General features: G+C 38.3%; 1 protein-coding gene and 1 pseudogene across 1 annotated transcript; one reads left to right on the forward strand and one right to left on the reverse strand.

Moving 5' to 3' along the window:
• Window positions 1-1,443: 1,443 nt before the first annotated feature.
• Window positions 1,444-16,514, reverse strand: LOC122675260 (annotated as a pseudogene).
• Window positions 16,515-19,311: 2,797 nt separating this feature from the next.
• On the forward strand, window positions 19,312-20,414 carry LOC122675968 (rho-related GTP-binding protein RhoC). The gene has a single exon (XM_043875200.1). It carries the CDS (start codon window positions 19,356-19,358, stop codon window positions 19,935-19,937), a length of 582 nt encoding a protein of 193 aa, XP_043731135.1. The 5' UTR covers window positions 19,312-19,355; the 3' UTR covers window positions 19,938-20,414.
• Window positions 20,415-20,751: the final 337 nt, after the last annotated feature.

Here is a 20,751-nt window from a genome sequence, read left to right on the forward strand (position 1 = left end):
CTAAACTTTCTCTGAGGAACCTGAGACCACTTAGCTGGTTAGTTGTGCTCTGGGCAAATAGAAAAACTCAAATCTTTCTGAAAATTTCTTGAAGTATGTTCTAAACTAAAGCTCACTCCTGGGTGCAAGAACACCACTGTACTCCCCTGATCAGAAAGCTGACTGAGGGTTGTTGCATGCTAAGTGCCTACAGTCATGTGTGACTCTTTGCAACCCTAAAGATCATAGCCCTATGGTCCAGAAAAACATCTACTTCTGCTTTATTGACTACACCAAAGCCTTTGACTGTGTGGATCATCACAAACTGTAGAAAAGTCTTAAAGAGGAGGGAATACCAGACCACCTTACCTGCTTCCTGAGAAATCTATATGCAGGTCAAGAAGCAACCGTTAGAACAGGACATGGAACAATGGAGTGGTTCCAAATTAGGAAAGAAATACTTCAAAGCTGTATACTCTCACTCTGCTTATTTAACTTATATGCAGAATATTTCATGCTGGACTTGATGAAGTACAAGCTGCAATCAGGATCGCTGGGAGAAATATCAATAACCTCAGATATGCAGTTGACAGCACACTTATGGCAGAAAACAATGAAGAACTGAAGAGCCTTTTGATGAAAGTGAAAGCGGAGGGTGAAAAAGTTGGCTTCAAACTCAACATTCCGAATACAAAGATCATGGCATCTGGTCCCACCACTTCAAGGCAAATAGGTGGAGAAACAATGGAAACAGTGAGAGACTTTATTTTGGGCGGCTCCAAAATCACTGCAGATGGTGACTGCAGCTGTGAAATTAAAAGAGGTTTGCTCCTTGGAAGAAAAGCTATGACCAACCTATACAGCATATTAAAAAGCAGAGACATTTCTTTACCAACAAACCAACAAATGTTTCATCTGGTCAAAGCTATGGTTTCTCCAGTAGTCATGTATGGATGTGAGAGTTGGACTATAAAGAAAGGTGAGCACTGAAGAATTGATGCTTTTGAACTATGGTGTTGGAGAAGACCCTTGAGAGTCCCTTGGACTGCAAGGAGATCCAACCAGTCCATCCTAAAGGAGGATGGATATTCAATGAATGTTCATTGAACGGACTGATGCTGAAGCTGAAGCTCCAATACTTTGGCCACCTGATCCAAAGAACCGATTCATTGCAAAAGACCTCGATGCTGGCAAAGATTGAGGGCAGGAGGAGAAGGGGACAACAGAGGATGAGATGGTTGGGTGACATCACCAAAACGATGGACATGAGTTTCAGTAAACTCCAGGAGTTGGTGATGGACAGGGAAGCCTGGCATGTTGCAGTCCATGGGGTTGCAGAGTCAGACACTACTGAGCAACTGAACTGAACTGAACAGAACCCACAGGAGATAAATTTTTAAGTGGAATCCTTGATAGCTTAACTATTCCTTGATTCTGTGAAAGAATGAATGAATATCATGACTTCTACGATAGAAACAGCCCTCTTCCAACTAAGGTCATATTTTTACCCCAGAGTCTCCTTATAGCATTTCTCATTTTTGCATTTTTCAGGGTGTAGTTTAAGACTCAGCATGGGGATATGAAAGTTAAAACCATTACTATGGATTTACCAATGGGAAAGTTGACATTAGGCCTTGCATACATTAAGATACAGGGAACAAAAAAGAAAATGACCACCATCATATGGGATGCACAGGTGTAGAAGTCTTTGTGATTCCCTTTCAAACCATGAGTCTTCAGGGAAGATAACATGACTCCATGGGATACTAAGAGAATGAAGAAGACAACAGTGCAAATTGCTCCACCATTACCTATCATAATCCAATCAGTGCAAGCAACTTCATTAAAGGGAACATGCCACACAGGAAGTTGTCAGTGACATTGGGGCCACAGAAAGGGAGATGATAAATAAAGAGAAATTGAACCAATGAGTTCAGAAAACCAACAGTCCAGGACACCAGCAGCATGAGAACACACACCCTCCAATTCATGATGATCAAATAATGAAGAGGTTTATAGATGGCTATGTATCGGTCATAGACCACCACCACCAGAAGAATGACTTCTACACCAGCAAATAAATGATCTACAAAGACTTGAGTCATATAAGACTGGAAGGAAATAGTCTTTTTCTCATAAGTAAGTCAGTGATTGTTTTGGGAATAATGTCAATAGAATAAATAGTATCTATAAATGATAAAGAAGTCAGAGAAAAGTACATGGAGGAACCTAGTGACCTGCTGTCTATGATGCCCACTATGACAAGCAGATTTCCCACTATTGTCACTATTTAGATGAACAAGAATGGAGCAGATAGTGTGTGTGTGTGTGTGTGTGTGTGTGTGTGTGCATGCACGCATGCTTAATTGCCTAGTCTTGTACAACTCTCAGTGCCCCATGAGGAACTATATTCTCCCAGGATCCTCTGTCCTGGATTTTCCATGCAAGAATACAGGAGTGGGTTGCCATTTCCTTCTCCAGGGGACTTTACTGACAAAGGGATGAAAGATGTATCTCTTGTGTCTCCTCGACTGGCCAGCAAATTCTTTAACACTGAGCCACCTGAGAAGGTCTGGGACAGATAGAACTCTTTGCATGTCAGTGTTTTGTGTTACCACCAGGAGGATAAACTCAATTCAATCAGTTGCTCAGGCATGTCCAACTCTTTGTGACTCCATGGACTGCAGCATAACAGGCTTCCCTGTCCATCACCAACTCTCAGACCTTGCTCAAACTCATGTCCATTGAGTCGGTGATGCCATCCAACCATCTCACCCTCTGTCATCAACTTCCTCTCCTGAAATGTTGTTACTGAACAATAAGACACTGGGATTCTTGGCCTCCAGAGGAGACGAATTCAATGCAGGGCCAGAGACGAGGCTGGATAGCTCAGAGCTTTTGTGTAATAAAGTTTTGTTAAAGTATAAAGGAGATAGAGAAAGCTTCTGACATAGGCATCAGAAGGGGGCAGAAAGAATACCCCCCTCCTAGTCTTTAGCTATAAGTTATATAGTCATTCACAGTCTGTTAATGAAAAGAAAGGAATGTCTTAGAATTTAGAATGGCACCAGATAATTCATCCTTGGCCATAAAATGATTGACTTGAATCTTGTAGAAGGGCAGATTACCAACAAATAGTTTCATTTACATAGATTAGGGGAACAATATCTGAGTAAGTAGGTTGGGCCATTTGGCGGAACTTACAGAGTCTGGAGTAAATTAACATATCTTAAGACAAACATTTCCATAAAAAAAGTATTGGTTAGCTCAAGGTTTGAGAGTAGTTAGCTTCAGGTGAAACCAGGTGTCATGGCAACACAGCATTTTAAGAGAAACCTCCTTTTAAATTTTTATAGAGAGGAAAAAAAATATCGCTGGTTTGTTTCCTCCTGCCGCTTAAGAGAGAAAAAAATGCCTGGCACTTGCAGCCTCTTTCCTCCGTTTGGAGACCCCTGGCCTTCCTGCCTGTTACCCTCTCACTCCTGCCTTCAGTCTTTCCCAGCATCTATTCACTAATATCAGAAAAAACATCAGAATAACTAGAGTTACAAAGAAATATTCTAGATCAATATGAGCATAAAAGAAGACTTGTTAAGTGGAAAGATGTACCCAGTTTGCCGACAAAATTCACAAGTACTTTCTAAATAAAAACTTACTGAAAATACCAAATAAGTTCAGTTTTTGTTAGACTAACTTACTGAAATTTAATTTCAAAACATAAAATGCAAGAATAGACAAAGTTCTAATAAGAAGTAATGAAGGGTTAAAAGGCTCATCAAGAATCAAAGTATATTTTAATTTAATTGCAATAGTTCAGTTCAGTTGCTCAGTAGTGTCCAACTCTTTGTGACACCATGAATCGCAACACGCCAGGCCTCCCTGTCCATCACCAACTCCCGGAGTTTACACAAACTCACGTCCATTGAGACGGTGATGCCATACAGTCATCTCATCCTCTGTCGCCCCCTTCTCCTTCTGCCCTCAATCTTTCCCAACATCAGGATCTCTTCAAATGAGTCAACTCTTCGCATGAGGTGGTCAAAGTTTTGGAGTTTCAATTCAACATCAGTCCTTCCAATGAACACCCAGGACTGATCTCCTTTAGGATGGACTGGTTGGATCTCCTTGCAGTCCAAGGGACTCTCAAGAATCTTCTCCAACACCACAGTTCAAAAGCATCAGTTTTTCAGCACTCAGCTTTCTTCACAGCCCAGCTCTCACATCCATACATGACCACTGGAAAAACCATAGCCTTGACTAGATGGACATTTGTTGGCAAAGTAATGTCTCTGCTTTTTAATATGCTGTCTAGCTTGGTCATAACTTTCCTTCCAAGGAGTAAGTGTCTTTTGATTTCATGGCTGCATTGACCATCTGCAGTGATTTTTGAGCCCCAAAACAATAAAGTCTGACACTGTTTCCACTGTCTCCCCATCTATTTCCCATGAAGTGATGGGACCAGATGCCATGATCTTCGTTTTCTGAATGTTAAGCTTTAAGCCAACTTTTGCACTTTCCTCTTTCACATTCATCAAGAGGCTTTTTAGTTCCTCTTCACTTTCTGCCATAAGAGTGGTGCCATCTGCATATGTGAGATTATTGATATTTCTCCCAGAAATTTTGATTCCAGCTTGTGATTCTTCCATCCTAGCATCTCTCATGATGTACTCTTCACATAAGTTAAATAAGCAGGGTGACAACATATAGCCTTGATGTACTCCTTTTCCTATTTGGAACAAGTATGTTTTTCCAATTGCACTCATTTCACACGCTAGTAAAGCAATACTTAATCTTCTCCAAACCAGGCTTCAGCAATAAGTGAACCGTGAACTTCCAGATGTTGAAGCTGGTATTAAAAAAGGCAGAGGAACCAGAGATCAAATTGGCAACATCTGCCTGATCATCAAAAAAGCAAGAGAGTTCCAGAAAAACATCTATTTCTGCTTTATTGACTATGCCAAAGTCTTTGACTATGTGGATCACAATAAACCATGGAAAATTCTGAAAGAGTTGGGAATACCAGACCGCCTGACTTGCCTCTTGAGAAACCTGTATGCAGGTCAGGAAGCAACAGTTAGAACTGGACATAGAACAACAGACTGGTTCCCAATAGGAAAAGGAGTATGTCAAGGCTGTATATTGTCACCCTGCTTATTTAACTTATATGCAGAGTACATCATGAGAAACACTGGGCTGGAAGAAGCACAAGCTGGAATCAAGATTGCTGGGAGAAATATCAATAACCTCAGATATGCAGATGACACCACCCTTATGGCAGAAAGTGAAGAGGAACTAAAAAACCTCTTGATGAAAGTGAAAGAGGAGAGTGGAAAACTTGGCGTAAAGCTTAACATTCAGAAAACTAAGATCATGGCATCTGGTCCCATCACTTCATGGCCAATAGATGGGGAAACAATGGAAGCAGTGGCTGACTTTATTTTTTGGGCTCCAAAATCACTGCAGATGGTGATTGCAGCAATGAAATTAAAAGACGCTTACTCCTTGGAAGGAAAGTTATGACCAAGCTAGACAGCACATTAAAAAGCAGAGACATTACTTTGCCAACAAAGGTCCGTCTAGTCAAGGCTATGGTTTTTCCAGTGGTCATGTATGGATGTGAGAGTTGGGCTGTGAAGAAAGCCGAGTGCTGAAAAACTGATGCTTTTGAACTATGGTGTTGGAGAAGACTCTTGAGAGTCCCTTGGACTGCAAGGACATCATATCACTCAATTCTAAAGGAAATCAATCCTAAATATTCCTTGGAAGTACTGATGTTGAAGGTGAAGCCACAATACTTTGGCCTCAGAATGTGAAGAGCCAGCTCATTAGAAAATACCTTCGTGCTGGGAAAGACTGAAGACAAAAGGAGAAGGTAGTGGCAGAAGATGAGATGGTTAGACAGCATCAACAACTCAATGGACAGACATTAGTTTGAGCAAACTCTATGAGATCGTGGAGGACAGAGAAGCCTGGCGTGCTGCAGTCTATGGAGTTTTAAAGAGTTGGACATGACTCAGCACCTCAACAACAACAACAAACACAGTATAAAATGCAAAGGAAATATTGATATGTTTAATGATGTAAATGTAAAAAAAAAATTTCTAAATAATCCCAGATATTCTATTGAGCATAAAAACATCAAAAGTTAACAAGAAACTGAAAACACAATAATTCCACATACATAGTAAATTAGATAATTACCTTAGCATATAATTAAGTCATAAAATCAGTATGAAAAATATTAGCAATCAAATAAAAGACATAAAATTCATTAATAAGCAGTGAATGAGAAAGGAATACAAGCCACCTTAAATACCTGAATAGATGCCAAAATTCAATTCTATTTATGTTTTTATAATTAAAGTATACAAATGAAACACTGTTTATTTAATTAAATTGTCACATACCACAAATGTTTATCAAGCACTGGTTGTTTGCGAATGTGTTCAAATAGGTATTTTCCAGTAAGAGGGGAGCGTGAATTTGTTACAAGTTCATGGATGGCATTTTGGCAAAAACATTGAATGTCAACATTATAAATACATATAAAATCAACCCAACAATTTCACCTCCAGGAATTCATACTTATAAAATGTCAAAAACATTTCATTGTAGAATCATTTACTATCTACAAAGACTGGGGAACACATTAAGAGGAACAGATGCATCCACTTTTGTGTATCTTCATAAAGTGGGAGAAATTTTAAAGAAATGAAAAGATTTAAGAACAGCACAGTGGTAAGACACAAAATTTATTCAATTGAAAGATAAACACAAACACATGTATGAAAATATGTTTGTTCTTGCAAAGGTTATTACTTAAAGAATTTCAGAAGCAGAATATAGTGACTGCATCTGGAGTGACTGAGAGACATTGATTTGGAATGTGAAGGAGATTTATTTTACAATATTCCTTTTTGCATAAGCTTTATTTTTAATAGCATTATTTGACAACATACTTGTTTTTTTTTTCCATTTACTTTTATTAGTTGGAGGCTAATTACTTTACAATATTGTAGTGGTTTTTGTCATACATTGACATGAATCAGCCATGGATTTACATGTGTTCCCCATCCCGTTCCCTCTTCCCACCTCCCTCTCCACCCGATCCCTCTGGGTCTTCCCAGTGCACCAGCCCCGAGCACTTGTCTCATGCATCCAACCTGGGCTGATGACCTGTTTCACCCTAGATAATATACATGTTTCGATGCTATTCTCTTGGAACATCCCACCCTCGCCTTCTCCCATAGAGTCTAAAAGTCTGTTCTGAACATCTATGTCTCTTTTTCTGTTTTGCATATAGGGTTATCGTTACCATCTTTTTAAATTCCATATATAGGTGTTAGTATGCTGTAATGTTCTTTATCTTTCTGGCCTACTTCACTCTGTATAATGGGCTCCAGTTTCATCCATCTCACTAGAACTGATTCAAATGAATTCTTTTTAACGGCTGAGTAATATTCCATGGTGTATATGTACCACAGCTTCCTTATCGATTTGTCTGCTGATGGGCATCTAGGTTGCTTCCATGTCCTGGCTATTATAAACAGTGCTGCGATGAACATTGGGGTGCACGTGTCTCTTTCAGATCTGGTTTCCTCGGTGTGTATGCCCAGCAGTGGGATTGCTGGATCATATGGCAGTTCTATTTCCAGTTTTTTAAGGAATCTCCACACTGTTCTCCATAGTGGCTGTGCTAGTTTGCATTCCCACCAACAGTGTAAGAGGGTTCCCTTTTCTCCACACCCACTCCATACTTGTTTTTATTTAAAAATATGTATTATGCTAAAATTTCATATGTAAGGCAAATGAAACAGAATAAATAGGATAGTTTATACCACATTAAACATTTTAACTAGTATAATAAATAAATTGAAGATAAAGGAAGAGAACCTAACTGAAAATTAAAACTAAAAATGAAAAGGTAATAAAAGAAAATGAAGGAATTAACTAAACATTTCTGTAACTCTTTAAAAGTTTCATTGACTAAAAAACTACATATTGTTTATTGACTCTCTACAATAAATGAGTTCCTTCTTTATAAGTGAAGTGACAACCCAGACATTATCCAGTTTATATTCTAGAAAGGAAATTGATTAAAAGCACAAACACAGTTTATTTTTACTTATAATTAACATTAATTCTACAAAGAAAAGAAGAGTTTACATCAGGTTTGCGATAGCTTTTTTATTTAAAAGAAATTGGCCCTAATGATAATTTACTGTCTTCATGACAATAAATGTACTGAATTACTATTTGATCAGACTTTTTTTTCTCCAGAACATCTTCATAGCATTAATCATCTCAGAATTTTGTAGACTGTAGATTAATGTGTTAAGCATGGCAGTTGTGACTGTATAAAACACACACAATGGTTTATCAAAGGGGAGGGGCTTAGGAGATCTTGCATATATGAAAATACAGGGGACAAAGAAGCAGACAACCACAGCGATGTGGGAAATGCAGGTCTGGAGAGCTTTCTGCTTGCCTTCTTGACTAAGGTTTCTTAGAGACTGCAAGATGATTACATAGGAGATGAGTAAGAGCAGAAACACAGTAGTGCAGATCAGTCCTCCATCAACAACAACTAAGATGACAATGACACAGGTGTCAGTACAGACCAGTTTCAACAAGAGGTACATGTCACATATAAAGTGATCAATGACATTAGGGCCACAGAATGGGAGTTCATAGATAACACTATGCTGAATTACTGAGTGCAAAAACCTCTAATGCAGGACACCAACAGCAGAACAACACACATCCTCTGTCTTATGATAGCCAAATAATGCAAGGGCTTACAGATGGTCACATAGTGGTCACAGGCCATCACCAACAGAAAGAAGAATCCTATTCCACCAAAAATGATGTGTTCTAGAAGCAGTTGACTCATGCAAGCTTCAAATGATGGTATTTTCCCCAAAGAATCAAGAATAAATCAATCTGGGGGTTAGAGAAGATGAATAAGCAACATCAATACTTGATAAGCAAGCAAGAAAAAAGTTAATTGGCAATTTCAGGGTCTTACTGATGGTTATAGTCATCATAATAAGCAAGTTGTCCACTACCATGTACACATTCTACACAAAGCTGTAGAAGAGTAAGAACATAACAGAAAGGACTTTCTGCTCTTTTCAAATCTGTGTGAGGCCCAAGAGGATGAAATAAGTTGTGCTGTTCCTTGGCTCCCTCTAGTCTGGACAGGAGTTGACTTTACGTATTATAAGCAGTTGATCTGCAAAGCAAGTGGAGGAATCTTTTAAATGCATTAAATATGAATTTTTTCATTTATTCGTTCAATTAAAACAAGGCATATGGAGTATCTGTGTCCAATGTATCATGGGCTCCCCTTGTAGTTCAGACAGTAAAGAATCTGCCTGCAATGCAGGAGACCCAGTTTCGATCCCTGGGTTGGGAAGATCCCCTGGAAAAGAGCATGGCAACCCACTCCAGTATTCTTGCCTGGAGAATTCAATGGACAGTGTATCCTGGCAGGATGCAGTCCATGGGATTGTAAAGAGTCAGACATGCATGTGTGACTAACACATCCCTATCCTTAGTGGCATGGCGCATAACAAGGGGTCATACCATCTCAAGGCACTGCATTAAGGGCCATTGCAAGAATATTCATACAATAGAATGAGTCATAGTGTAGAATTATATCAATCAATCTGGAATAAGAGAAGACTTCCTGGAGGCAGTAATCCTATGGCTGAATTTTCAAGGAAAAGCAAAAGAATAAGAAAAGGTGGGGAGTGTATTCCATGGAAAAGTTCACCATTTGTAAAGTTGTGCTAGAGTCACACTTAATCTAATTTATACATTCGTTGAGAGTAGGTCAAACTTTAAATAAAAGGTCAATGACTGGGATTGTCTCAAAACTCACTGAGACAACTTTCTTATGGTCTTCAGTTGGATGTTCCTCTTTTTTCTAACCAGTAAATACTGAAACAATCTAATTTTGTGTCTTCAGCCCCTATTCTAGCTATATTTTGAAACTTGTGCTTGTAATATCTCTAATTTTGGACATCTCTAGCTGGATATCAATGCAGTATATTTGAAATTTAAAAATTCTTCTCAATAAAAAGAAGCTTCTTGGCTCATTAAATGGTACCACCTTCAGTGTGTACTCAGGAAAAAAACCTCACAGCGTTTTCCCCTCCTTTATTGATCTCATATCACATATTTATGTCTTTAACAAACCCTGTTACTCCAGTGTCAAAATATATCACAAATTGATCATTCCCATCTCTATTTCCTTCATGGCTTCTTGAAATAGCTCTGGCAGGCATGCCCTCTTTTATTCTGACCTCCAACAATTTGTTCTCCTAAGGAAGCCCCAGTAATTCGCTTTTAATTTGTGTCCTGATCTTATCACCCAACTGCTGAAAACTTCCCAGGTGGTTCCAATCATACACTCACATTTAATATTACAGTAGCAATAACAGTAATTCTCATTTTTTATTTGAAATTACTGAGGCTGGGGCATCTTGATTAATCTCCCCAAGGTCACACATTTTCCAAATGAAAAAAAAAAAAAAAAACTAGCACTGGAATTTAAGTTTGACTTATTTCAAAATGATCTAAGTTCTTACACAACGTGTCACACAACTGTGAGGCCTGGATATAAGTGCTTAGTCTCACCTTGTACAGGCTTGTTCACAATCTGAGGGAAGAATTCTTAACTCCCTCATAATGACATGGAATTCTTTTCATCCAGTTTGACAACAGAGGTCAAAGACTGCTTAACGACATATTTTCTTTCATTCAGCTCTCTGTTCGTCTCCTCCATGGACTCAACTGATTATTTGTCTTGTAGATTATTTAAAGTAATTTCACAGAGCTCACTCACACACTCACACACACAAGAAAAACTTACTATGTGAGGATAATTTTAAAAGGTCTGCAAAACCCGTGTCTCCATAGGAAGATAGCAGTGAGTCATTTCCCAGGGAAATTGATCTCAAGCAAGTGCTTTTCCTACATATTCCAATATTAAAAAAAAAAAAAAGGATGTTCAATTGTTTAGTCCTTCTCATGTTGATGTGGTCAGACTAGTTGAAAGTTGAACTGAGATTTTGAGATGCTACTTTCTTGTGCTGTCTTTCCTCCTTTTTTCCTTTTGTTTAATGAATTGTGTTAAGACTAACAAAGAATCTCCTGAAAAATTTATATCAGTTATTAAAAAGATATCATCATTTTCCCCAATAAAGTAAAAAATGACCACATTTAGACTATTTTTATACAAGAACAAAACAATCATTTTGTCTCAAGGAACTAATTTATCAAACATTCCTTGACAAATTGATAAACTTGCTATATAGCAAGTTTATAATTCTTTTTATTTTGCACTCAATTTATCCTGACTTGACATTTATTATATATAAAAATGTTATCACCAATTTGAATATAGCATTTATACTTTTATCTATTTTTTTTTAAATTTAAGTCATCTATTTTATGCCAGGAACTATGTTATGGGTGAGGACACAGTAATTAAGAAAGCAGGAGGAAAACTGTGTAAAAGTTCATTCCCACATGGACCTTATATTCTCATAATAGAGTCAGATGATAAATAAGAGACAATGTAATAAAGAAGTTGTAGTCTTATGTAGTGATTATAGGAAAACAAATAGGGTTCTATGTCAGAAATAAGAAGGAGAATTCTACAATGGATCCTTTAATCAGAGAAGACCTTTCCTAAAAGGTGAAGCTTTGACTGAGATGTAAATGATAAGAATGGTCACCATTGAAATCGTAGTTACAGTCAAATTAAGCAAAAAATAATTGAGTTAAATTATCTCACTTCAGAGATGACCTGGTAAAAAAATTCTAAAAATTTAAAAGGAATTTTAATAGTAGTACTTTTTTTTTTTTTTTTGACTTTTTGGCAGTGGCAGTCTAGAAGAGCAAGGAGAAATGTATTTTGCTATTTTATTTTATTTTTTAACTTTTGGCCCCACTTCATGGCACGTGTGATGGTAATTCCATGGCTAGAGATTGGATATGTGCCCCCTGCAGTAGAAGCATGGAATTAGCTTACCACTTTAGGACAAGTGAGTAGTCCCATTATCAATTTGGGATTTCCCTGGTGGCCCAAAGATTAAGACTCTGTGTTTTCAGTGTAAGAACAGAAATTTGAACCCCTGTTCAGAGAACTAAAATCCCACATAATGCCAGGAGTGGACAAAAACAATCATAGACAATTTTTTTTAATAATAATAATAAAATATTTAAAAGACTCCAACAATAAAATGTTCTTAATAACTAACACTTAGTTGTATGACAGTTTATACATATAAGAGTTTATATTTTATTTGATCTTGAAAATATCTCCAATTATTCCCCATTTAGCAAAACTTGAGAAAGACATATTTTGCCCAAATTTACATTATAAGTGGCAAAGCTAGGATTTGATCTCAGAAGAATCTTCCTCAGAAAGACTATGCTTTTGACCATGAGCGTATACTAAAACTTTTCACTTATTCCTAAAAAATGTCCATGAAATAAATCATATATAAAAATCCCACTAAAAATGGAAAACTATAAAAATGAGGTTCTTAAAGTGAATGACTGGTTAACATTATAATAAAATGAGTTTTTGATACCAAGTCCAAGTTTATGTTTATTGTCGCATGTCAGGTCAATGAATTGAGACACAAAATTTAGGGTAAGAGGTGGCAAATTTCTTCAGAAAGCTAGTAGAGTGAGGATATGGTAGATTACTGTTCAAAAGGACCATCTTGCTTGGGTTTGGGTGCTAGTTTCCTTATAGAATGAAAATAGAGAGGTGAAGGAGTAAAGTAAAAAAGGTGATGTGTGTGCTTAGTCACTCAGTCATGTCCGACTCATTGTGACTCCAGGAATTGCAGTCTGCCAGCTCCTCTGTCCATGGAGATTCTCTAGAAAGAATACTGGAGTGGGTTGCCTTGCTCTCCTTCAGGAGATCTTTCCAACCCAAGGCTCAAACCTAGGTCTCCGGCATTGCATGTAGATTTTTTTACCATCTGAGCCACCAGGGAAGCCAAAAAATGATAAGCTGATGCGAATATTTCCTAGTTCTGGCCAGACTACAGAGGATATGCATTATTTTCTTCTTTCCTGCAGTCATTCCCGGGGGGACTGGTCAGAATCTTTCCTTGAGCTAAATAAATGTAATTTTTCTTAATGTTTAGGCATGAGAGGCAGTATTCCCAGAGATGGACCATTTCTTTTGTACTCTATAAGCCTCAGACGACGTCTCTTTAGTGATTCACTTGTAGCAATAGTAATAGAATACAAAAGTTAAAGTAAAAGAAACAGATCCAGTGTGGAGTCATGTTTGTTCTTTCCCATTACAGTTACATTGATTTTAGTGTATCTATATAAAGAAGTAAAGCAATAACCCAGAGTGACTCAGCCATAAAAAGGAACAAAATTGGGTCATTTATAGAGACGTGGATGGACCTAGAGATTGTCATACACAGTGAAGTATGTCAGAAACAGAAATACAAATATTGTATAGTAATGTATATAGGTAGAATCTGAAAAAAATTGATATAAATGACCTTATTTATAAAGCATAAATAGACACTCAGAAGTAGAGAACAAACGTATGGATACTAAAAGGAAAGGCATGTGTAGAATGAATTGTGAGATTGGGACTGATATATATACACTATTGATGCTATGGGTAGAATAATGAGTCATAATATAGGTAACTAATGAGAACCTACTGCATAGGGGACTCTACTCAATTCTCTGTGGTGACCTAAATGAGAAGGAAATCCAAAAAAAGCAGAGATATATGCGTATGTGTAGCTGGTTCACTTTGCTGTACAGCAGAAAGTAGCACAACAGTGCAAAGCAACCATATCAGTGTGTGTGCTAAGTTGCTTCAGCCATGTCCAACTTTTTGCGACCCTATGGACTGTATACAGCAATAAAAATTTAAAAAAGAGAATGCTTTTAGATTTACAGAAAAACTGAGAACACATTCAGAAAATTTCTATATATTCTACATAACATCTTATATTGCTATGGCACAATTGTTGCAAATTAATAAACCAGTATTTATACATAAAAATAAAGCTGTATGAGGAAACTGAGAATTAGTTAGATCTATATGACTGGTATGTAAAGATATTCAGAAGGCTGACTAGTGCAAAGGAAAATTTATACACAGAGACATAAATACACACACACATACACATATATATGCATACACTTGTAGTTTCAAAATATTGGTTGAATCTCAGAAACTGAGGGACTGATTTTGGAAGAACTAGGGGGTATGTATAAGGTTTATTCTACTTTTATTTGCCTGGATTCTATATTTAGTATTTAAAATTATTCATCTTATTTTCAATTTTGATTTAAAAATTAAATACTACACTAAAAAATTCATGTGTAAAGCAAATGAAATAGAAAAGAAGAATGGTTCATATAGAATTAAAATTTTAACTAGTATAATAACGAAAATGAGGTAAAGGATGAGAATTCAACTTGAAACCAAGAATGAGAAAGTAATGAAAGTAAATTCAGAAGTTAATTAAAAATTAGTGTGTTCTATAAAAATTTCATTGACTAATTCATTAAATACTATTTATTGATGTTCCACTGAATGTATTCCACCTCTTTAAATGCAATGATAAAAACAGACATGAAAGAGTGTACATTCTAGCAGGGAAACTATCATTTTTTATTAAAAAATAGTTCATTCTTTAATTCAATTATTATAAATCCTTTAGAAAAAAGGATAGCTTGCATCACATTTGTAAAGACTTAAACATTCCAAATAAATTGGTCCTAAGCAAGAGAGTTCCAGAAAAACATCTATTTCTGCTTTATTGACTATGCCAAAGCCTTTGACTGTGTGGATCACAATAAACTGTGGAAAATTCTGAAAGAGATGGGAATACCAGACCACCTGACGTTACTCTTGAGAAACCTGTATACAGATCAGGAAGCAACAGTTAGAACTGGGCATAGAACAACAGCCTGGTTCCAAATAGGAAAAGGAGTATGTCAAGGCTGTATATTGTCACCCTGCTTACTTAACTTATATGCAGAATACATTATGAGAAACGCTGGGCTGGAGGAAGCACAAGCTGGAATCAAGATTGCCGGTAGAAGTATCAATACCCTCAGATATGCAGATGACACCACCCTTATGGCAGAAAGTGAAGAAGAACTAAAGAGCCTCTTGATGAAAGTGAAAGAAGAGAGTGACAAAGTTGGTTTAAAACTCAACATTCAGAAAACTAAGATCATGGCATCTGGTCCCATCACTTCATGGCAAATAGATGGGGAAACAGTGGAAACAGTGACTGACTTTATTTTTCTCAGCTCCAAAATAACTGCAGATGGTGATTGCAGCCATGAAATTAAAAATTAAAATTTTCCTTGGAAGGAAATTATGAGCAACTTAGATAGCATATTAAAAAGCAGAGACATTACTTTGCCAACAAAGGTCCATCTGGTCAAGGCTATGGTGTTTCCAGTGGTCATGTATGGATGTGAAAGTTGGACTACAAAGAAAGCTGAGTGCTGAAGAATTGATGCTTTTGAACTGTGGTGTTGGAGAAGACTCTTGAGAGTCTCTTGGACTGCAAGGAGATCCAACCAGTCCATCCTAAAGGACATCAGTCCTGGGTGTTCATTGGAAGGACTGATATTGAAGCTGAAACACCAATACTTTGGTCACCTGATGTGAAGAGCTGACTCATCTGTAAAGACCCTGATGCTGGGAGGGATTGAGGGCAGGAGGAGAAGGGGACGAGAGAGGATGAGATTATTGGATGGCATCACCGACTCAATGGACATGAGTTTGGGTAAACTGCGGAGTTGGTGATGGACAGGGAGGCCTGGTGCACTGCAGTTCATGGGGTTGGAAAGAGTCAGACACAACTGAGTGACTGAACTGAAACGAACTTAAGGCTAAGGTAGTTTCTTTCTGATGAATAACACACTTATTTAATACTTGATCTCATTGTGTTTCTCCAGAATTTCTTCATAGCATTAGTCATCTCAGAATTTCTTAGACTGTAGATTAATGGGTTCAGCATGGGGGTTATGACTGTATAAAATACATTCAATGATTTGTCAAAGGGGAAGGTCTTAGCAGGTCTTGAATACATGAAAATACAGAGAAGAAAGAAGCAGAAAACAATAGTGATGTGAGAACCACAGGTCTGGAGGGCTTTCTGCCTCCCTTGCTGACTCAGGTTCTTCAGAGAGTACAGGATGACTCCATAGGAGAGGAGTAAGAGCAGGAAAACCATAGCAGAGCTCAGTCCTCCATTGGCCACCACTAAGATGCCAGTGGCATAGGTGTCAGTACGGACTAGTTTCAGTAAGGGGTACATGTCACACATAAAGTGGTCAATGACATTGGAGCCACAGAATGGGAGCCCATAAACAGTGCCAAGTTGAATTACTGAGTGTAGAAAACCTCCAACACAAGATAGGACTAGGAGCACAACACACACCCTGTGCCTCAGGATCACCAAGTAATGCAAGGTCTTACAGATGGCCACATAGCGGTCATAGACCATCACCAGCAGAAGGAAGACCTCTGATCCTCCAAAAAGGTGTTCAGTAAAGAACTGGGTCATACAAAATTGGAAGGATATTGTATTTACCCCAAAGAACAAGTCTGAAATCAATCTGGGGGAAACAGAAGAAAAGTAAATTAAATCTCTAAATGTTAAGCTAGCAAGAAAAACGTACGTAGGTGAATTCAGAGTCTTACTGACAGTTATAGTCACAAAAATGAGCAGGTTGCCCACCATAGTCAAAATGTAGAGAAGCAAGAACAACAAAAAGAACTTTCTGTTCCTTTGGAATCTGTGTGAGATCCAAGAGGATGAAATAAGTTACATTGCTCCTTGGCTCCATCTAATCTGGATGGAGGCAATTTACCTGCAAAACAAGGGAGAAATCTTTTAAATGCATTTTATTTATTTATTTGTTATTTTTTTCACTTGTCCTTATTCCCTTTACTCTTTTTTTAAATAGTTTTTAATTGAAGGATAATTGATCTACAGAATTTTCTTTTCTGTCAAACCTCAACATGCATTTTAAATTAATCTTTTTATTAATCAATTCAATTAAAACAATGTATATGGAATTTCTGTGTCCAATGCATCACAAACATTATAATTACCAACTTTAATAAGGCATAGTTCCCTATCTTCAGTGATAGGGCACATAGCAAGGGGTCAAACAATTCCAAGCCAATGCATTAAAGGCCATTACAGAGTATTCATACAATGCTGAGAGTCACAATATTAGCGTTATACCAAAAAATCTGGAATAACAGATGACTTCCTGGAGAAAGTGATGCTTTGATTGGGCTTTCAAGGAAAAGTAAAAGAACAAGAAAAGACGAAAAGGGAATTCCATGGAAAGATACCCCATTTATGAAATGCCAAATGTTAACTACTGAGTCCTACTGAATGAAATTTACATATTTGGTGAGAGCAGATCAAACTGTAAGTATAAAGTCAATACCCTGGATTGTCTCAAAACTCACTGAAACTTCTTTCTTGGGGTCTTTAGTTGGATAGTCCTCTTTTTTCCTGACCAATAAATACTGAAACAGTCTAATTTTGTGTATCCAGCCTGTATGTGTGCACTTATTTTGAATCTTGTGCATGTAACCCCTCCAGTTTTGGACATCTCTATTTGGATATCAGTTTGGTATGTTTACAAGAAATAATTTTTTTTCCAAAATAAAAGGTGTTCCTCTTCTCATTGAATGGTATAACCTTCAAAGTAATTGCTCAGACCAAATAATCATCATCATCATCATCATCATCATCATCATCTCAGAGTGTTTTTCACTCCCTTATTGATCTCATAGGACTTTTTCATAGCTTTACCAAGTCCTCTAGTCTCTACTTTCATAATGTATCACAAATTTAATCCTTCCATACCCTCATTACCTTCCTGGCCCAGTTCAACTGCCTCTGGCCAAGTATGTCCTCTTTTATTCTCACCTTCAACAATTTGTTCTCCTGAAGCAGTCCAAGTGGTTTTCTTTAAATTGTGTTCTGGTTCTAGTGGTAAAAAACCCACCTGCCAATGCAGGAGACATGAGAAGAAGGTTCAATCCCTGGGTCGGGAAGATCCACTGAAGGAACGCATGGCAACTCACTCCAGTGTTCTTGCCTGGAGAATCCCATGGACAGAGGAGCCTGGCAGGCTACAGTCCATACTGTCACATAGAGCTGGACACAACTGAAGAGACTTAGCACGCATGAATGCATATCATTCTAGTGCTCAAAACAACCATGATGGATTCCAATCATGCACTCACAATTTAGAATATCACACTTAACATTACAGTCACAATAATGGTATTTCTCACATTTTATTTGAAATAATTGCCCCAAGGCCACACATTTTTATATGATAAAACTAGAACTGGTATTGAAGTTTGACTTACTTCAGAATGGCTTACTTTCTTACACAATATAGTCACACAACTGTGAAGCCTGAATTCCACTATTAATTTAGTCTCACCTTGTAGAGAAATGTTCACAGTCTGAAAAAAGATGTATTAACTCACTCATGAAGACTTGGAAATCTTTTCATCCAGTATGACAACAGAGGTCAAAAGACTGCTTGAAGATAATTTTCCTTCATTCAACTCTCCGTTTATTTCCTCCATAAACTTGTCTGATTATTCAGAAGATTTCCATATTCATTGTATACTATTTAAAGAACTTGCACAGAGCTCACCAAAAAAAAAACAAAAAAAAAACGAAAGAAAGAAAAAAAGTTTACCATGTTAGGGTAATTTAACGAAAAGAATTGCAAATCTTATATTTCCATAGGAAGACAGGAACTAGCCATTTCCCAGGGAAGCTGATCTCAAGTAAGTTCTTTTCCTACTTATTTTAGTATAGAAAAATTCCATTCAATTATTTAGTCCTTTTCATTCAATCAAGTTGGTTTGATAAAACTCAGTTCAGATCAACTCAGTCGTGTCCAGCACTGTGAGGCCCCATGGTTGAAAGTTGAATTGAAATGTTGACATGCTATTTTCTTGTGCTACTTTTCTTTCTTTATCTTACTGCATTGCTTTAAGCTTAATAAAGAACATATTGAAAATGTATATAATTCTTACAAAGATATCATCATATTTCCCAGTAGGGTCAAAAAAATCACTGGACATTTTCTCTCTTCTGATTTCATTTATCATTGTCTTAGAATTGGCATGTGTCCAAGATTGATTCTTGCTTAATTAAATTCACTTGGATTTTACACTACATTTTAAAGCAACATATGTAAAGATACTACTAAACCACATCACAGAATTAGGGTTAAAAAGATATTACAGCTCCCGCACCCGCAGCGCAGCTGGAAGCGGCGGAGCGGAAGCCCTGGCAATGGCTGCCATCCGAAAGAAGCTGGTGATTGTGGGGGATGGGGCCTGTGGGAAGACCTGCCTCCTCATCGTCTTCAGCAAGGATCAGTTCCCAGAGGTCTACGTCCCTACTGTCTTTGAGAACTACATCGCAGACATAGAGGTGGATGGCAAGCAGGTGGAGCTGGCTCTGTGGGACACAGCAGGGCAGGAAGACTACGACCGCCTGCGGCCTCTCTCCTACCCGGACACTGACGTCATTCTCATGTGCTTCTCCATCGACAGCCCCGACAGTCTGGAAAACATTCCTGAGAAGTGGACCCCGGAAGTGAAGCACTTCTGCCCCAATGTGCCCATCATCCTGGTGGGCAATAAGAAGGACCTGAGGCAAGATGAGCATACCCGGAGAGAGCTGGCAAAGATGAAGCAGGAACCTGTTCGATCTGAGGAAGGCCGGGACATGGCGAACCGGATCAGTGCCTTTGGCTACCTTGAGTGCTCAGCCAAGACCAAGGAGGGGGTGCGGGAGGTATTTGAGATGGCCACTAGGGCCGGCCTCCAGGTCCGCAAGAATAAGCGCCGGAGGGGCTGCCCCATTCTCTGAGATCCCCAAGACCTCCCCTCCTTCCTTCAGGGGGTTGCAGAAAGTCCCTCTGCCCTCTGTGACCCCACCCTATCAGGGATCCTTGCTGAAGGCTCCCTTTCCCAATTCCCCCCTGCCCAGGACTGCATTGAGTTTCCCCAGCCCTGACACTGGTGGCCGAAGGCACGCCCCCTCCCACCAGCACCCTGGGAATAGAGGGGTGCATCCTGCCTCTCAGAGCACAGCCCCTCCTCCTGTTGCCTTGGTCCTCGGGTGGGGCCCTTGATCCCTTTGGCCTTCCCCAGAGGATCATCACACCAGCACTTTATACACTTCCTGCTCACAACAGATCTGGGGTAGGGGACTTGGCGGGTGTAACCGAACGAATCCCAGGCCCCTGGTGTTTCTGCTTTGGGCAGGAGCCTTGTCTCTGGCTATTCTTGGTGTGGGACGTGAATAAAGGTCACAGGCTCCAAAAAAAAAAAAAAAAAAAAAAAAGATATTACAGATTGCTGTGGCCAAAACTTCCAAATCTATGTTGAATAGTAGTGGTGAGAGTGGGCACCCTTGCCTTGTTCCTGATTTTAGGGGAAATGCTTTCAATTTTTCACCATTGAGGGTAATGCTTGCTGTGGGTTTGTCATATATAGCTTTTTTTATGTTGAGGTATCTTCCTTCTATTCCTGCTTTCTGGAGAGGTTTAATCATAAATGGGTGTTGAATTTTGTCAAAGGCTTTCTCTGCATCTATTGAGATACTCATATGGTTTTTATCTTTCAGTTTGTTAATGTGGTGTATTACATTGATAGATTTGCGGATATTAAAGAATCCTTGC

Source organism: Cervus elaphus, chromosome 19 (genome assembly GCF_910594005.1).
Source record: "Cervus elaphus chromosome 19, mCerEla1.1, whole genome shotgun sequence".
NCBI lineage: Eukaryota > Metazoa > Chordata > Mammalia > Artiodactyla > Cervidae > Cervus > Cervus elaphus.